Source organism: Balaenoptera acutorostrata, chromosome 18 (assembly GCF_949987535.1).
Source record: "Balaenoptera acutorostrata chromosome 18, mBalAcu1.1, whole genome shotgun sequence".
Taxonomy (NCBI): Eukaryota; Metazoa; Chordata; class Mammalia; order Artiodactyla; family Balaenopteridae; genus Balaenoptera; species Balaenoptera acutorostrata.
Window position 1 is genome coordinate 65,449,622 of NC_080081.1, and position 16,341 is coordinate 65,465,962.

General features: G+C 42.0%; 1 protein-coding gene across 5 annotated transcripts in view; it reads right to left on the minus strand.

Moving 5' to 3' along the window:
- The window catches only part of SLC25A15 (solute carrier family 25 member 15), a 36,499-nt gene that overhangs the window by 8,154 nt on the left and 12,004 nt on the right, over window positions 1–16,341 (minus strand). For all 5 annotated transcript variants that reach the window (XR_009005947.1, XR_009005948.1, XM_057533140.1 and 2 more), the window contains exons 4-6: window positions 11,937–12,074; window positions 9,580–9,749; window positions 1,320–1,478 (exon numbers count right to left, since the gene is read on the minus strand). Coding sequence is in view for 3 of the 5 variants with exons in the window: in XM_057533140.1 (XP_057389123.1) it covers window positions 1,320–1,478; window positions 9,580–9,749; window positions 11,937–12,074 (467 nt within the window). In the remaining 2 variants the exon portion in view is untranslated. The remainder of the gene's footprint in view (window positions 1–1,319; window positions 1,479–9,579; window positions 9,750–11,936; window positions 12,075–16,341) is intronic.

The following is a 16,341-nucleotide window of genomic DNA, read 5'->3' on the forward strand; positions in this document are numbered from 1 at the left end:
ACGAGGCACTGGGCCAGAAGACAGAGCACTGACATTGACATCGAAGACCTGTTTCTAGTATTAGCACTGCCCAAGGCAGTTCTGAAGATCCAGGCAGATAAGGGAGGTGTAAGTACTTTATAAAACTATAAAGTGTAATGCAAATTTAAAAGGGGTTACTATTAGTAATATACAAGATGTCTGTGCTCTATTTGGGGTTAAATCATTTTCTGCATACTGTTACTGTGCTCGCTTTCTCTCAAAATCAAGACAGAAAAGTGCACATCCAAGTTTTAAGACGTATAGTGGATGCTGGAAGGACAAGCCTTTACTCACTAGTGGCATAAAATTGGCTTTATACAAACACTACTTTAAAAGTCTTTATCCGCCTGTATAACTAAAAACTGATAGCAAATCACCTTCAGAAATTGCTTAGTGCCTTTCTCATTGCATAAGTCTTATCATTAAGGATGTACATTCTTTTAAATGCCTTAGTGATATGCTGTTAGAGCTCATCTCCTGATGATATTGTTTAAAACAAGTGGTGCAGGACTTCCCCAGTGGTCCAGTGGTTAAGACTCCACGCTTCCACTGCAGGGGGAATGGGTTGGATCCCTGGTTGGGGAAGTTTCACACGCCGCAGAGTGCAGCCAAAAAAAAAAAAAAGTGGTGCTAACTCTGAAACATTTGTCCTCTTAGACAAAACACATACTTTAAAAATTCCCACCAGGCTATTTAGAAACAAAATCCTGGCCCAAAGGTTAGGAATCAGAGCTTTAAACACTCTTGAGGGGACTTCCCTGGTGGCGCAGTGGTTAAGAATCTGCCTGCCAATGCAGGGGCCCGGGTTCGAGCCCTGATCCGGGAAGATCCCACATGCCGCGGAGCAACTGGGCCCGTGAGCCACAACTACTGAGCCTGCACTCTAGAGCCCGCAAGCCACAACTACTGAGCCCGCGAGCCACAACTACTGAAACCCATGTGCCTAGAGCCCGTGCTCCGCAACAAGAGAAGCCACCGCCATGAGAAGCCTGCGCACTGCAACGAAGAGTAGCCCCCGCTCACCGCAACTAGAGAAAGCCCACGCGCAGCAACAAAGACTCAACACAGCAAAAAATAAAATAAATAAATAAATAAATAAATAAACATTCTTGAGAATAATGAAGTAAGCTAAAGAAAGGGGTCTGGAAACAAATCCACAAATGTGAATTACACACCCTGTTAGAAAAGTGAGGCGGTGGAAGAGAGCGATTACCCACCTGATCAACCTCGACGAGACTAGCAGCCAAATGACCACTCTCTATACGTACCTCCTCTGTTTCAGCAATTGGCAGACTCACCTTCATTTTTCACGATGCTTATAAAAGTTCCAATAAATCCTGCCTGTTTTCCAGACATGGAGAGAACTTGAATTCTGGATTTGATACAATCCACTGGGTAAACAGCAAGCCAGAGGCAGATTCCACCAAATCCACCACTTAACATCAAAGGGACAGGGCCTAGAGAAGAAAATGAGCAAACAGTATTTTGTCTCAAGAACAGCTGATGGGATATTTCCAGAGGTCAATGTAGTAGTGGCTGCAGGTAGGTGCAAATAGAAACACTAAAGCTGTGGAACACAGTTCCCTGGGGCAACTGCCAAAATGTCTAATAGCACAGGTTCTGTGTGGTAGTCTGGGGCTGTCCCTCATGACTCCAGGACAAGAGACAGCCCTAGTGAGGGTCAGATTTAGGCTGGTCTCTGTGGCCCTCCTGCCCCATCCTCCAGAGGCCTGACCCCCCAAGAACCAGCAGGCCCCCGGCACCATGGCAACGCCCTACCATGAGGAGTGAGAACAGAGGCCACTGAAACACAGGCTGCATCTTTTTACACTTTCTCTTAAGTATTTTAATATATTAATGTCCCACAGCCCTGATTCTTCCTTTGCCATGAAAAAGCAAAGTTATTAAACATAATAGTTAAGCCTGGGAGCTTGACTATCCCCAGAATAGGTCCAAAACACTGAAGGGAGGTATTTAAGAAAAAAGTAATCACTCATGTGAGCCAAACATTGATACAGTTGTGTCAAGCAGTTAATTAGGAGAAACTAGAAAGAAGTACACTTCTCACTGCTCTCAAAACACTATCAAGATTTATTACTAAGTTTAAGCTTATTGCAAGATGATTTATAGGTGATTTCCCCATTTGTTGGTGATATCCTACAGGGAAAATAATGTCTGTATTCTCCCCTAAAATGGACCCAGAGCAAATGAACAAATGTTATTCCAGTAAAAAAAGTTTGGGTGGGGGAACCTTCAAGATGGCAGAGGAGTAAGACGTGGAGATCACCTTCCTCCCCACAAATACATCAGAAATACATCTACATGTGGAACAACTCCTACAGAACACCTACTGAATGCTGGCAGATGACCTCAGACTTCCCAAAAGGCAAGAAACTCCCTACGTACCTGGGTAGGGCAAAAGAAAAAAGAAAAAAGGGACAAAAGAATAGGGACGGGACCTGCACCTCTGGGAAGGAGCTGTGAAGGAGGAAAGGTTTCCACACACTAGGAAGCCCCTTCGCGGGCGGAGACTGCGGGGGGCGGTGGGGAAGCTTCGGAGCCACGGAGGAGAGCGCAGCCACAGGGGTGCGGAGGGCAAAGTGGAGAGATTCCCGCACAGAGGATCGGTGCCGACCAGCACTCACCAGCCCGAGAGGCTTGTCTGCTCACCCGCTGGGGCGGGCGGGGGCTGGGAGCTGAGGCTCAGGCTTTGGAGGTCGGATCCCAGGGAGAGGACTGGGGTTGGCGGTGTGAACACAGCCTGAAGGGGCTAGTGCACCACGGCTAGCTGGGAGGGAGTCCAGGAAAACTCTGGAACTGCCTAAGAGTCAGGAGACCATTGTTTCATGGTGTGCGAGGAGAGGGGATCCCTTCCCTCTCTGCCCACGGAAGGCAGAGCACCGCCTAAACAAGCTCCAGAGACAGGCACGAGCCATGGCTATCAGCTCAAACACCAGAGATGGGCATGAAACGCTAACGCTGCTGTTGCAGCCACAAGGAGTCCTGTGTGCAAGCACAGGTCACTGTCCACACCCCCCAAGGAGCCTGTGCAGCCTGCCACTGCCAGGGTCCTGTGATCCAGGGACAAGTTCCCTGGAAGAACACACAGCACACCTCAGGCTGTTGCAACATCACAATGGGCTCTGCCACCACAGGCTCACCCCGCATTCCAATTATAACTACCGTACCCCTCCCTCCCCCCGGCATGAGTGAGCCAGAGCCCCCTAATCAACCCCTGCTTTAAACCTGTCCTGTCTAGGCGGGAACAGAAGCTTGAGGGCGACCTACACGCAGAGGCGGGGCCAAAACCAAAGCTGAACCCCAGGAGCTGTGCGAACAAAGAAGAGAAAGGGAAGTTCCTCCATGCACCCTCAGGAGCAGCGGATTAAATCTCCACAATCAACTTGATGTACCCTGCATCTGTGGAATACCTGGGTAGACAACAAATCAACCCAAATTGAGGAGGTGGACTTTGGGAGCAACTGTGGACTTGGGGTTCACTGTCTGACACTGACTTGTTTCTGATTTTTATCTTAGTATAGTTTTTAGTGCTTGTTATCTTTGGTGGATTTGTTTATTGGTTTGGTTGCTCTCTTTTTATTTTTAATTTTTTAATTTTAACTATTTTATTTTATTTATTTTTTATTTATTTATTTTTCTTTCTTTTTTTTCCCTCTCTTTTCTTCTGAGCCATGTGGCTGACAGGGTCTTGGTGCTCTGGCCGGGTGTCAGGCCTTAGCCTCTGAGGTGTGGGAGAGCCGAGTTCAGAACACTGGTCCACCAGAGACCTTCCGGCCCCACGTAATACTGATCAGCAAGAGCTCTCCCAGAGATCTCCATCTCAACACTAAGACCCAGCTCCACCCAACATCCAGCAAGATCCAGTGCTGGACACCCAATGCCAAACAACTGGCAAGACAGGAACACTACCCCACCCATTAGCAAAGAGCCTGCCTAAAATCATAATAAGTTCACAGACACCACAAAACACACCATCTGACTCAGCCGTGCCCACCAGAAAGACAAGATCCAGCCCCACCCATCAGAACACAGGCACCAATGCCCTCCATCAGGAAGCCTACACAAGCCACTGAACCAACCTTACCCACTTGGGGCAGACACCAAAAACAATGGGAACTACGAACCTACAGCCTGCAAAAAGGATACCCCGAACACAGTAAGTTAAATGAAATGAGAAGACAGAGAAATATGCAGCAGATGAAGGAGCAAGGTAAAAAACCACCAGACCAAACAAATGAAGAGGAAATAGACAGTCTACCTGAAAAAGAATTCAGAGTAATGATAGTAAAGATGATCCAAAATCTTGGAAACAGAATGGAGAAAATACAAGAAATGCTTAACAAGGACCTAGAAGAACTAAAAAGCAAACAAACAATGATGAACAACACAATAAATGAAAAGAAAAATTCTCTAGAAGGAATCAAAAGCAGAATAACTGAGGCAGAACAACAGCTAAGTGACCTGGAAGATAAAATAGTGGAAATAACTACTGCAGAGCAGAATAAAGAAAAAAGAATGAAAAGAATTGAGGACAGGCTCAGAGACCTCTGGGACAACATTAAACACACGAACATTCGAACATAGGGGTCCCAGAAGAAGAGAAAAAGAAAGGATCTGAGAAAATATTTGAAGAGATTATAGTTGAAAACTTCCCTAACATGGGAAAGGAAATAGTCAATCAAGTCCAGGAAGCACAAAGAGTCCCATACAGGATAAATCCAAGGAGAAACACTCCTAGACACATATTAATCAAACTATCAAAAATTAAATACAAAGAAAAAATATTAAAAGCAGCAATGGAAAAGTAACAAATAACACACAAGGGAATCCCCATAAGGTTAACAACTGATCTTTTAGCAGAAACTCTGCAAGCCAGAAGGGAGTGGCAGGACATGTTTAAAGTGATGAAACGGAAACACTTACAACCAAGATTACTCTACCCAGCAAGGATCTCATTCAGGTTCAACGGAGAAATTAAAACCTTTACAGACAAGCAAAAGTTAAGAGAATTCAGCACCACCAAACCAGCTCTACAACAAATGCTAAAGGAACTTCTCTAGGCAGGAAATACAAGAGAAGGAAAAATCCTACAAAAACAAACCCAAAACAATTAAGAAAATGGTAATAGGAACACACATATCAATAATTACCTTAAATGTAAATGGATTAAATGCTCCAACCAAAAGACATAGACCAGCTGAATGGATACAAAAACAAGACCCATATATATGCTGTCTACAAGAGACCCACTTCAGACCTAAGGACACATACAGACTGAAAGTGAGGGATGGAAAAAGATATTCCATGCAAATGGAAATCAAAAGAAAGCTGGAGTAGCAATTCTCATATCAGACAAAATAGACTTTAAAATAAAGACTATTACAAGAGACAAAGAAGGACACTACATAATGATCAAGGGATCGATCCAAGAAGAAGATGTAACAATTGTAAATATTTATGCACCCAACGTAGGAGCACCTCAATACACAAGGCAAATACTAACAGCCATAAAAGGGGAAATCAACAGTAACACAATCATAGTAGGGGAATTTAACACCACACTTTCCCCAATGCACAGATCATCCAAAATGAAAATAAATAAGGAAACACAAGCTTTAGATGATACATTAAACAAGATGGACTTAATTGATATTTATAAGACATTCCGTCCAAAAACAACAGAATACACATTCTTCTCAAATGCTCATGGAACATTCTCCAAGATAGATCATATCTTGGGTCACAAATCAAGCCTTGGTAAATTTAATTGAAAACGTATCAAGTATCTTTTCTAACCACAACACTATGAGACTAGATATCAATTACAGGAAAAGATCTGTAAAAAATACTAACACATGGAGGCTAAACAATACACTACTTAATAACCAAGTGATCACTGAAGAAATTAAAGAGGAAATCAAAAAATACCGAGAAACAAATGACAATGGAGACACGACGACCCAAAACCTATGGGATGCAGCAAAAGCAGTTCTAAGAGGGAAGTTTATAGCAATACAATCCTACCTTAAGAAACAGGAAACATCTCAAATAAACAACCTAACCTTGCACCTAAAGCAATGAGAGAAAGAAGAACAAAAAAACCCAAAGTTAGCAGAAGGAAAGAAATCATAAAGATCAGATCAGAAATAAATGAAAAAGAAATGAAGGAAATGATAGCAAAGATCAATAAAACTAAAAGCTGGTTCTCTGAGAAGATAAACAAAATTGATAATCCATTAGCCAGACTCATCAAGAAAAAAAGGGAGAGGACTCAAATCAACAGAGTTAGAAATGAAAAAGGAGAAGTAACAACTGACACTGCAGAAATACATGGGATCATGAGAGATTACTACAAGCAACTATATGCCAATAAAATGGACAACGTGGAAGAAATGGAAAAATTCTTAGAAAAGCACAACCTTCCGAGACTGAACCAGGAAGAAACAGAAAATATAAACAGACCAATCACAAGCACTGAAATTCAAACTGTGATTACAAATCTTCCAAAAAAAAGCCCAGGACCAGATGGCTTCACAGGTGAATTCTATCAAATATTTAGAGAGGAGCTAACACCTATCCTTCTGAAACTCTTCCAAAATATAGCAGAGGGAGGAACACTCCCAAACTCATTCTATGAGGCCACAATCACCCTGATACCAAAACCAGACAAAGATGTCACAAAAAAAGAAAACTACAGACCAATATCACTGATGAACATAGATGCAAAAATCCTCAACAAAATACTAGCAAACAGAATCCAACAGTGCATTAAAAGGATCATACACCATGATCAAGTGGGGTTTATCCCAGGAATGCAAGGATTCTTCAATATATGCAAATCAATCAATGTGATACACCATATTAACAAACTGAAGGATAAAAACCATATGATAATCTCAACAGATGCAGAAAAAGCTTTTGACAAAATTCAACACCATTTATGATAAAAACTCTCCAGAAAGTAGGCATAGAGGGAACTTACCAAAGGTCATATATGACAAACCCACAGCCAACATCATTCTCAGTGGTGAATACCTGAATCCATTTCCTCTAAGATCAGGAACAAGACAAGGTTGCCCACTCTCACCACTATTATTCAACATAGTTTTGGAAGTTTTAGTCACAGTAATCAGAGAAGAAAAAGAAATAAGACATCCAAATCGGAAAAGAAGAAGTAAAACTGTCACTGTTTGCAGATGACATGATACTATACATCGAGAATCCTAAAGATGCTACCAGAAAACTACTAGAGCTAATCAATGAATTTGGTAAAGTAGCAGGATACATAATTAATGCACAGCAATCAATGTCTTGATTCCTATACACTAATGATGAAAAATCTGAAAGAGGAATTAAGGAAACACTCCCATTTACCACTGCAACAAAAAGAATAAAATACCTTGGAATAAACCTACCTAAGGAGACAAAAGACCTGTATGCAGAAAACTATAAGACACTGATGAAAGAAATTAAACAGGATTCAATCAGATGGAGAGATACACCATGTTCTTGGGTTGGAAAAATCAATATTGTGAAAATGAGTATATGACCCAAAACAATCTATAGATTCAATGCAATCCCTATCAAACTACCAATGACATTTTTCACAGAACTAGAACAAAAAATTTCACAATTTGTATGGAAACACAAAAGAGCCCGAATAGCCAAAGCAATCTTGAGAAAGAAAAATGGAGCTGGAGGAATCTGGCTCCCTGACTTCAGAGTATACTACAGAGCTACAGTAATTAAGACAGTATGGTACTGGCACAAAAACAGAAATATAGATCAATGGAACAGGATAGAAAGCCCAGAGATAAACCACTGCACATATGGTCACCTTATCTTTGATAAAGGAGGCAAGAATATACAATGGAGAAAAGACAGCCTCTTCAATAAGTGGTGCTGGGAAAACTGGACAGCTACATGTAAAAGAATGAAATTAGAACACTTCCTAACACCATACACAAAAATAAACTCAAAATGGATTAAAGACCTAAATGTAAGGCCAGACACTATAAAACTCTTAGAGGAAAACATAGGCAGAACACTCTATGACATAAATCACAGCAAGCTCCTTTTTGACCCACCTCCTAAAAAAATGGAAATAAAAACAAAAATAAACAAATGGGACCTAATGAAACTTAAAAGCTTTTGTACAGCAAAGGAAACCATAAACAAGATGAAAAGACAACCCTCAGAATGGGAGAAAATACTTGCAAATGAAGCAGCTGACAATGGATTAATCTCCAAAATATACAAGCAGCTCATGCACCTCAATATCAAAAAAACAAACAACCCAATCCAAAAATGGGCAGAACACCTAAATAGACATTTCTCCAAAGAAGACATACAGATTGCCAACAAATACATGAAAGGATGCTCAACATCACTAATCATTAGAGAAATGCAAATCAAAAGTACAATGAGGTATCACCTCACACCAGTCAGAATGGCCATACATCAAAAAATCTACAAAGAATAAATGCTGGAGAGGGTGTGGAGAAAAGGGAACACTCTTGCACTGTTGGTGGGAATGTAAATTGATACAGCCACTATGGAGAACAGTATGGAGGTTCGTTAAAAAACTAAAACTAGAACTACCATATGACCCAGCAATCCCACTACTGCGCATATACCCTGAGAAAACCATAATTCAAAAAGAATCATGTACCACAATGTTCACTGCAGCACTATTTACAATAGCCAGGACGTGGAAGCAACCTAAGTGTCCATCAACAGATGAATGGATAAAGAAGAGTGGTACATATATACAATGGAATATTACTCAGCCATAAAAAGAAATGAAATTGAGTTATTTGTAGTGAGGTGGATGGACCTAGAGTCTGTCATACAGAGTGAAGTAAGTCAGAAAGAGAAAAACAAATACCGTATGCTAACACACATATATATATGGAATCTAAAAAAAAAAAAAAAATGGTTCTGAAGAACCTAGGGGCAGGACAGGAATAAAGACACAGACCTACTAGAGAATGGACTTGAGGACACTGGGAGTGGGAAGGGTAAGCTGGGACGAAGTGAGAGAGTGGCATGGACATATATACACTACCAAACGTAAAATAGATAGCTAGTGGGAAGCAGCCGCATAGCACAGGGAGATCAGCTCGGTGCTTTGTGACCACCTAGAGGAGTGGGATAAGGAAGGTGGGAGGGAGGGAGATGGAAGAGGGAAGAGATATGGGAACATATGTATATGTATAACTGATTCACTTTGTATAAAGCAGAAACTAACACACCATTGTAAAGCAATTATACTCCAATAAAGATGTTAAAAAAACAAACAAACAAACAAAAAAAACCTTGTGGATGTCCGGCTCCAGCCTCTGCCCTGAGGAAGTTACCAAGGCTGGAGGACGGTGCTCGCTGTCACCTGCTGCACGGTACTCCCCGGCATCCAGAAACTCCCAGTGCCAGGCGGACCCCCCACAAGGGGGCGAAGTGCACAGAAGCCACCGAGACTACACCACTGGGAAGCAGACACTGTCAAATCCACCTGCTGGTCCCTGCCAACACACTTACCTAGTTCATCTTTTGATCTCCCCGATGCAAAAAACGATCGGCTCAGCTCATAGCCACCAAAGAAGAAGAAGTAACCCGGTACTTCTCGAAGTAAAGTGCTCGAGAGTCCATGGTAGAAGCCCAAGGGGCCGTCCTTCTTAAGGATACTCTTCACGACAGACCAAACCGTGCTGGGGGGACACATGGGGTGACAGTTAAGAACAGCGTTCACATCCAACTAGCAGACCTGATGGAGCTCTAACAAGGAAGTAGCTCATTTTATAAACAGAGGAACCAGAATTCCAGCAATAAAAGGTTTTTGTGGGAAGGAAATATCTCCAAGAAAGACAGGTATACAATTATTTTCTAACAAGTTTTATCACTTGAACTAGTCTGTGTAAAGATATTTTATTACAACGAAGGCATACATTTCTAGAAATCATTATCAAAGATCTAAAAGAGCCAATACCCATTTTTTTCAATAGTGAGTAAGTGAAATTACGATGAGATTGTCCAAACTCAGAGAGAATAAAAAGGCACTGTACGTGCCCAGTCCCTTACCTCCCTTGATTCCTATCTCCTCAGCCTTTCTTTTGAGCTTGTGTGTTTTGAGGGAATTGGTTCAGGTGTTTAGGGTTTGTTTTGTTTTGCATTCATCAAGTGAGCAACAAGCCTTAAATGTTACTTACAGGCAAGACAAAAGAAATTCTAAGGGCTGAGCTATAGCTCCTGTAAGGCTCTAGATGCACCCAGTACTTGGTTCTTAGTGAGGTAGGTGTGTAAGAGTTTTTACGTGCAGCAGATCAGAGCCTGCAGAAGCCAGAACACGGGCACCTTCTGGGCAGGTTCCTCTTCCTGGTGGTGCAGGGGGGCAGGCCACCCCTGGAACAGCACCACAAACCACACCTGTCAGCTTAGCGAGCCCCGCACTCCTCACTCTGTTCTCAGCCGGTGACCTGGCTTGGATCAGGGAAGGATCAGGCCCCCAGGTAACAAAGGACCGCAGGTAACAAAGGCTGCTTTTATTGATGATCTTCCTTCCCAGGCATTACCCACTAGCCAGCGCCTGCCTGCAGTGCCCCCTCTTTCTATCAATACAATGAAGAAGTAACAAAGTCACCCCACTCAACACAATTCACCTGCTTCCAATCCAGGTCTTAACCCCAAGCTACCAAATCCCAGGCTTGGCCACTGCTATACCTAAAATACAGTCAGCCAATATTTACTTTGGTACAGGGTGTCCGTCTACCTAAGTCCTTTGGATCTAACAATTACTTTCTTTAAAGATACTTTAAACGACTTTTAAGAGACACAAGGGCAACTTTCTGGGTGCTGTTAATGATCTATTTCTTTATCTAGGTACCAGTTTACAAAGGCATGTTCATTTTGTGACTACTTGTGGAACTGCACACCTAGGATTTCCTGTGATTTCTGGGTGTGTTCCTGTTATTGTGTGTACATTGTATTTCAATAAAAAAGCATTAACAACTTAAAGTTTTGAACTTCTAGGCTATGAATAATAGATTCGAATTGGTTGTAATGAATCTCACAGGTGCAGGAAATAGGGCGCTATGATGAACCCCATTCTCACTGCATGGAAAGTGATGACTCTAAAAACGGTCCGTTTACCTAATGGTTTTTCCCAGGAGATTTACTGGCTTTGAGTTCACTTCAGCAACAACCACGAGCAACCCTTTAGTTTAGATAAATAAGCAAGTTTTGAGATTGACAAGGATAATAAACTGATTTTCAATTCAAATATATAATGAATCATATTGTATATGAAACATACATTCACAGGGTAACTAGAATCTGTTTTCAAGACAGAGCTGGAGAGTGATTCGATCACTGAAGACTTGCTATGCTTATGAGGGTTTGCGTGAATGTTTTCAGAACCTGGCTTGTTTGTAGGTACGCTTGAAGGATTCGGGAGGAGGTAAAGGAAGTCACTGCTAGGATCTGGGATGGTCAGCCTGAGCACCCGTGTGAAACTGGGGAGTGAGCAAATATTCAGCCCAGAATCCAAACTGGCGGTTAGGAAAGCTCAGCCCTCAGTTCCAAAGACACTGCTACGTGCCTCCCAGTACAGTTGGGGGTCATGCCTTATACTCTCCACAGGCCAAATAGGGCGTAAAAGCCCCTGCTTCTCCACTTTTGGGATATTAAATACTTGCCTACAACATTCTGTGGGGTGGATGGTGATTCTAACCACCACAGACAGTGTGTTCAGAAAATTATCCTCAGAGTGGTGGTGGAGAGGGGTGTTTGGACTAGATAAACTGTTTCTCTGCCACTTAATTTTAGTACAACATAAAATTTAAAAATACTGGATACACCAAGGCAACAAGACCCCACGTTTGTGCCCGAGCAGCACTTACTTCTGGCTTTTGGCTATCTTTCCCGACGTCTCCATTTCATACATGGTCTGCAGCCGGCACTTCACGAGCTCGGTGGGGCAGAGGACCAGAGCAGCAAAGGCAGAGGCAAAGGAACCAGCAGCTGCATTCTGCAGGTCACTGGAAGGACGCAAGCACAGGAGGCCGGTTACCCACCCATGATTCATGCACTCGGTCTCAGCATTCCGAAACACTGGTGGTAAAGGAGAGCAAGCTTGAGGGGAGAGGAAGACTTCCTCAGTGCCCACCAGGCACCTGCTGCTTCCTCTGAGGAGCCCACGACCCTGTGAGAGTGACAGCAGTACCCCAATGTTCATATGGGGAAAACGAAGCTTAGAGACGCCACGAACTGTGCTCAGTCACACAGCTGCTAAGCAGCAACGCTAGGCTTCACACCCAGGTCTGCCTGACTGCAAGCCCGTGCTCCTTTTATTAGGCATAGCTCTGTGGGCTGGACGTTTGTGTCCCCCACCCCCAGATTCCTATGTTGAAGCCATAACCCCCAATGTGATGGTATTTGGAGGAAGGCCTTTGGGAGGTAGTCAGGTTTAGATGAGGTCATAAGGGTGAAATCCTCTTGATGAGATTAGTGTCCCTGTAAGAAGAGACCAGAGAGCTGGCTGGCACTCTCTCCACCATGTGAGAACACAGCCAGGTGTCCCTGTGCAAACCAGGAAGAGGGCCCTCACCAGACACCGAATCAGCCGGCATCTTGTTCTTGGACTTTCCAGCCTCCAGAGCTGTGAGAAACAAATTTTTGTTGTTTAAACCACCCAGCCTGGGGTATTTTGTTCTAGCAGAGCCAGAACTAAGACAGAAAGTGACACAGAAAAACCAAACCAAACCAAACCAAACCAAACCGATGTGGGAGAAAAAATTCCCTATGGTCCCACCACCTCAACACACACACTATTAATACTTCAGTGTGTCTGCCACTGAGCTTTAAATAAAAACAGGTCTGAGACCATCCCTACGTGCCTCTGGATTCAGCCCAGAGCAACAAGTGTAATGTAACTGCTACAAATGAAAACCCAGGATACATTTTTAACCAAAATGTTGCTCATTGAAAAAAGATTTCCCAGTTCAGCTGATGACCTCCTGGACCTCAGCTGCACAGAGGGCACGAGGTGGGCAAGTGGTGCTGCCAGCGTGAGTCAGCAAGCTCGATGTCTGTAGGGCAAGTGGCGAAGCTGGAAATATAAATGGAAAATGAATGCACATAAGTACAAAAATGCAAGAATTCACTTCATCGCACATGGGTTTAGTACCACCAGCCTCAGTCACCAGCAGTGGAGTGAAACTGGAAAGAATATGGGGGAAAGTACAAGAAACAAATTGCCAGGAAGACTCCTGAGAGTTCTTGGGGGTCAGCAAAGGAGATCCTCTCCAAACCCTGGGAGGATGTTCTATCACGAGAGCACCGTTGGCACCTACGGGGACAATCTTTAGTTGCACAGAAAGGACTGAGCTGCTCACAGCAACAACTGGCTGTGACACTCACCTGTTAACTGCCAGCATCTGGCTGTCACTGGACGACCAGGACAACTCACAAACCTCCAGAAGCCCCCAGTGGTGACCCCCTAGGCAGCCTGCCCAGGTAGCGAGGTCCCCTCATGATTTCTCTTCCATCTGTGAGCAGAAGCCTAACAGACCTACCACATTCAATTGCCCTAAAGTTACAATAAACTATCTCACTTACATCAATGGACAGATCATCCAGACAGAAAATCAATAAGGAAACACAGGCCTTACATGACACATTAGACCACATGGACTGAATTGATATTTGTAGAACATTCCATCAGAAAGCAGCAGAATACACATTCTTCTCAAGTGCACATGGAACATTCTCCAGGATAGATCACATGCTAGGCCACAGAGCAAGCCTTGGTAAATTTAAGAAAATTGAAATAATATCAAGCATCTTTTCCAACCACAACACTATGAGATTGGAAATCAATCACAGGAAAAAAACTGTAAAAAAACACAAACACGTGGAGGCTAAACAGTGTTACTAAACAACCAATGGATCACTGAAGAAATCAAAGAAGAAATAAAAAAATACCTAGACACAAATGACAACAGAAACACTACAATCCAAAAACTATGGGATGCAGCAAAAGCAGTTCTAAGAGGGAAGTTTATAGCAATACAATCTTACCTCAGGAAACAAAAAGAAAAATCTCAAATAAACAACCTAAAGCAATTAGAGAAGGAAGAACAAAATAAACCCAAAGTTAGCAGAAGGAAAGTAATCATAAACATCAGAGCAGAAATAAATGAAAAAGAAATGAAGGAAACACTAGCAAAGATCAATAAAACTAAAAGCTTTTTCTTTAAGAAGGTAAACAAAATTCATAAACCTTTAGCCAGATTCATCAAGAAAAAAAAAGGGAGAGGGCTCAAATCAATAAAACTAGAAATGAAAAAAGTTATAACCGACACCACAGAAATACAAAGGATCCTAAGAAACTACTACAAGCAACTATATGACAATAAAATGGACAACCTAGAAGAAATGGACAAATTCTTAGAAAGGTATAACCTTCCAAGACTGAACCAGGAAGAAACAGAAAATATGAACAGACCAATCACAAGTAATGAAATTGAAACTGTGATTAAAAAACTCCCAACAAACAAAAGTCCAGGACCAGATGGCTTCACAGGTGAAGTCTATCAAACATTTAGAGAAGAGTTAACATCTATCCTTCTGAAACTATTCCAAAAAATTTCAGAGGAAGGAACACTCCCAAACTCATTCTATGAGGCCACCATCACCCTGATACCAAAACCAGACAAAGATATAACAAAAAAGGAAAATTACAGGCCAACATCACTGATGAACACAGACACAAAAATCCTCAACAAAATACTAGCAAACTGAATCCAACAATACATTAAAAGGGTCACACACCATGATCAAGTGGGATTTATCCCAGGGATGCAAGGATTCTTCAATATCCACAAATCAATCAGTGTGATAGACCACATTAACAAACTGAAGAATAAAAACAATATGATCATCAATAGATTCAGGAAAAGCTTTTGACAAAATTCCACACCCATTTATGATAAAAACTCTCCAGAAAGTGGGCACAGAGGGAACTTAGCTCAACATAATAAAGGCCATATAGGACAAACCCACAGTTAACATCATTCTCAACGGTGAAAAGCTGAAAGCATTTCCTCTAAGATGAGGAATGAGACAAGGATGTCCACTCTGGCCACTTTTATTCAACATAGTTTTGGAAGTCCTAGCCATGGCAATCAAAGAAGAAAAAGAAATAAAAGGAATAGAAATTGGAATAGAAGTAAAATCACCACTGTTTGCATATGGCATGATACTATACATAGAAAATTCTGAACATGCTACTAGAAAACTACTAGAACTCATCAATGAATTCGGTAAAGTTGCAGGATACAAAATTACTACTCAGAAATCTCTTGCATTCCTATATACTAACAATGAAAGATCAAAAAGAGAAATTAAGAAAACAATCCCATTTACCATCACATCAAAAAGAATAAAATACCTAGGAATAAACCTACCTGAGTAGGCAGAAAACCTGTACTCTGAAAACTAGAAGACACTGATGAAAGAAATCAAAGATGACATAAACAGGGGAATTGCCCAGCAGTCCAGTGTTTAGGACTCCATGCTTTCACTGCAGAGGGCCTGGGTTCAATACCTTGTTGGGGAACTAAGATCCCACAAGTCGTGTGGCACGGTCACAAAAAAACAAAACAAAACAAAACAAAACAAAACAACAAAAAAACCATGCTCTTGGATTGGAAGAATCAATATTGTCAAAATGACTTACTACCCAAGGCAATCTACAGATTCAATGCAGTCCCTAACAAACTACCAATGGCATTTTTCACAGAACTGGAACAAAAATTTTTTTCATTTGTCTGGAAACACGAAAGACCTCAAATAGCCAAAGCAATCCTGAGAAAGAAAAATGGAGCTGGAGGAATCAGCCTCCCTGACTTCAGACTATATTACAAAGCTACAGTAATCAAAACAGTATGGTACTGGCACAAAAACAGAACTATAGATAAATGGAACAGGATAGAAAGCCCAGAAATAAACCCATGCACCTATGGTCAGTTAATCCATGACAAAGGAGGCAAGAATAAACAATGGAGAAAAGAAAGGCCCTTCAATAAGTGGTGCTGGGAAAAGTGGACAACTACATGTGAAAGAATGAAATTAGAACATTCTCTAACACCATACACAAAAATAAACTCAAAATGGATTAAAGACCTAAATGTAAGGCCGGATACCATAAATCTCTTAGAGGGGACTTCCGCAGTGGTCCAGTGGTAAAAAATCCACCTTACAATGCAAGGGACGTGGGTTCGACCCCTGGTCAGGGAAATAAGA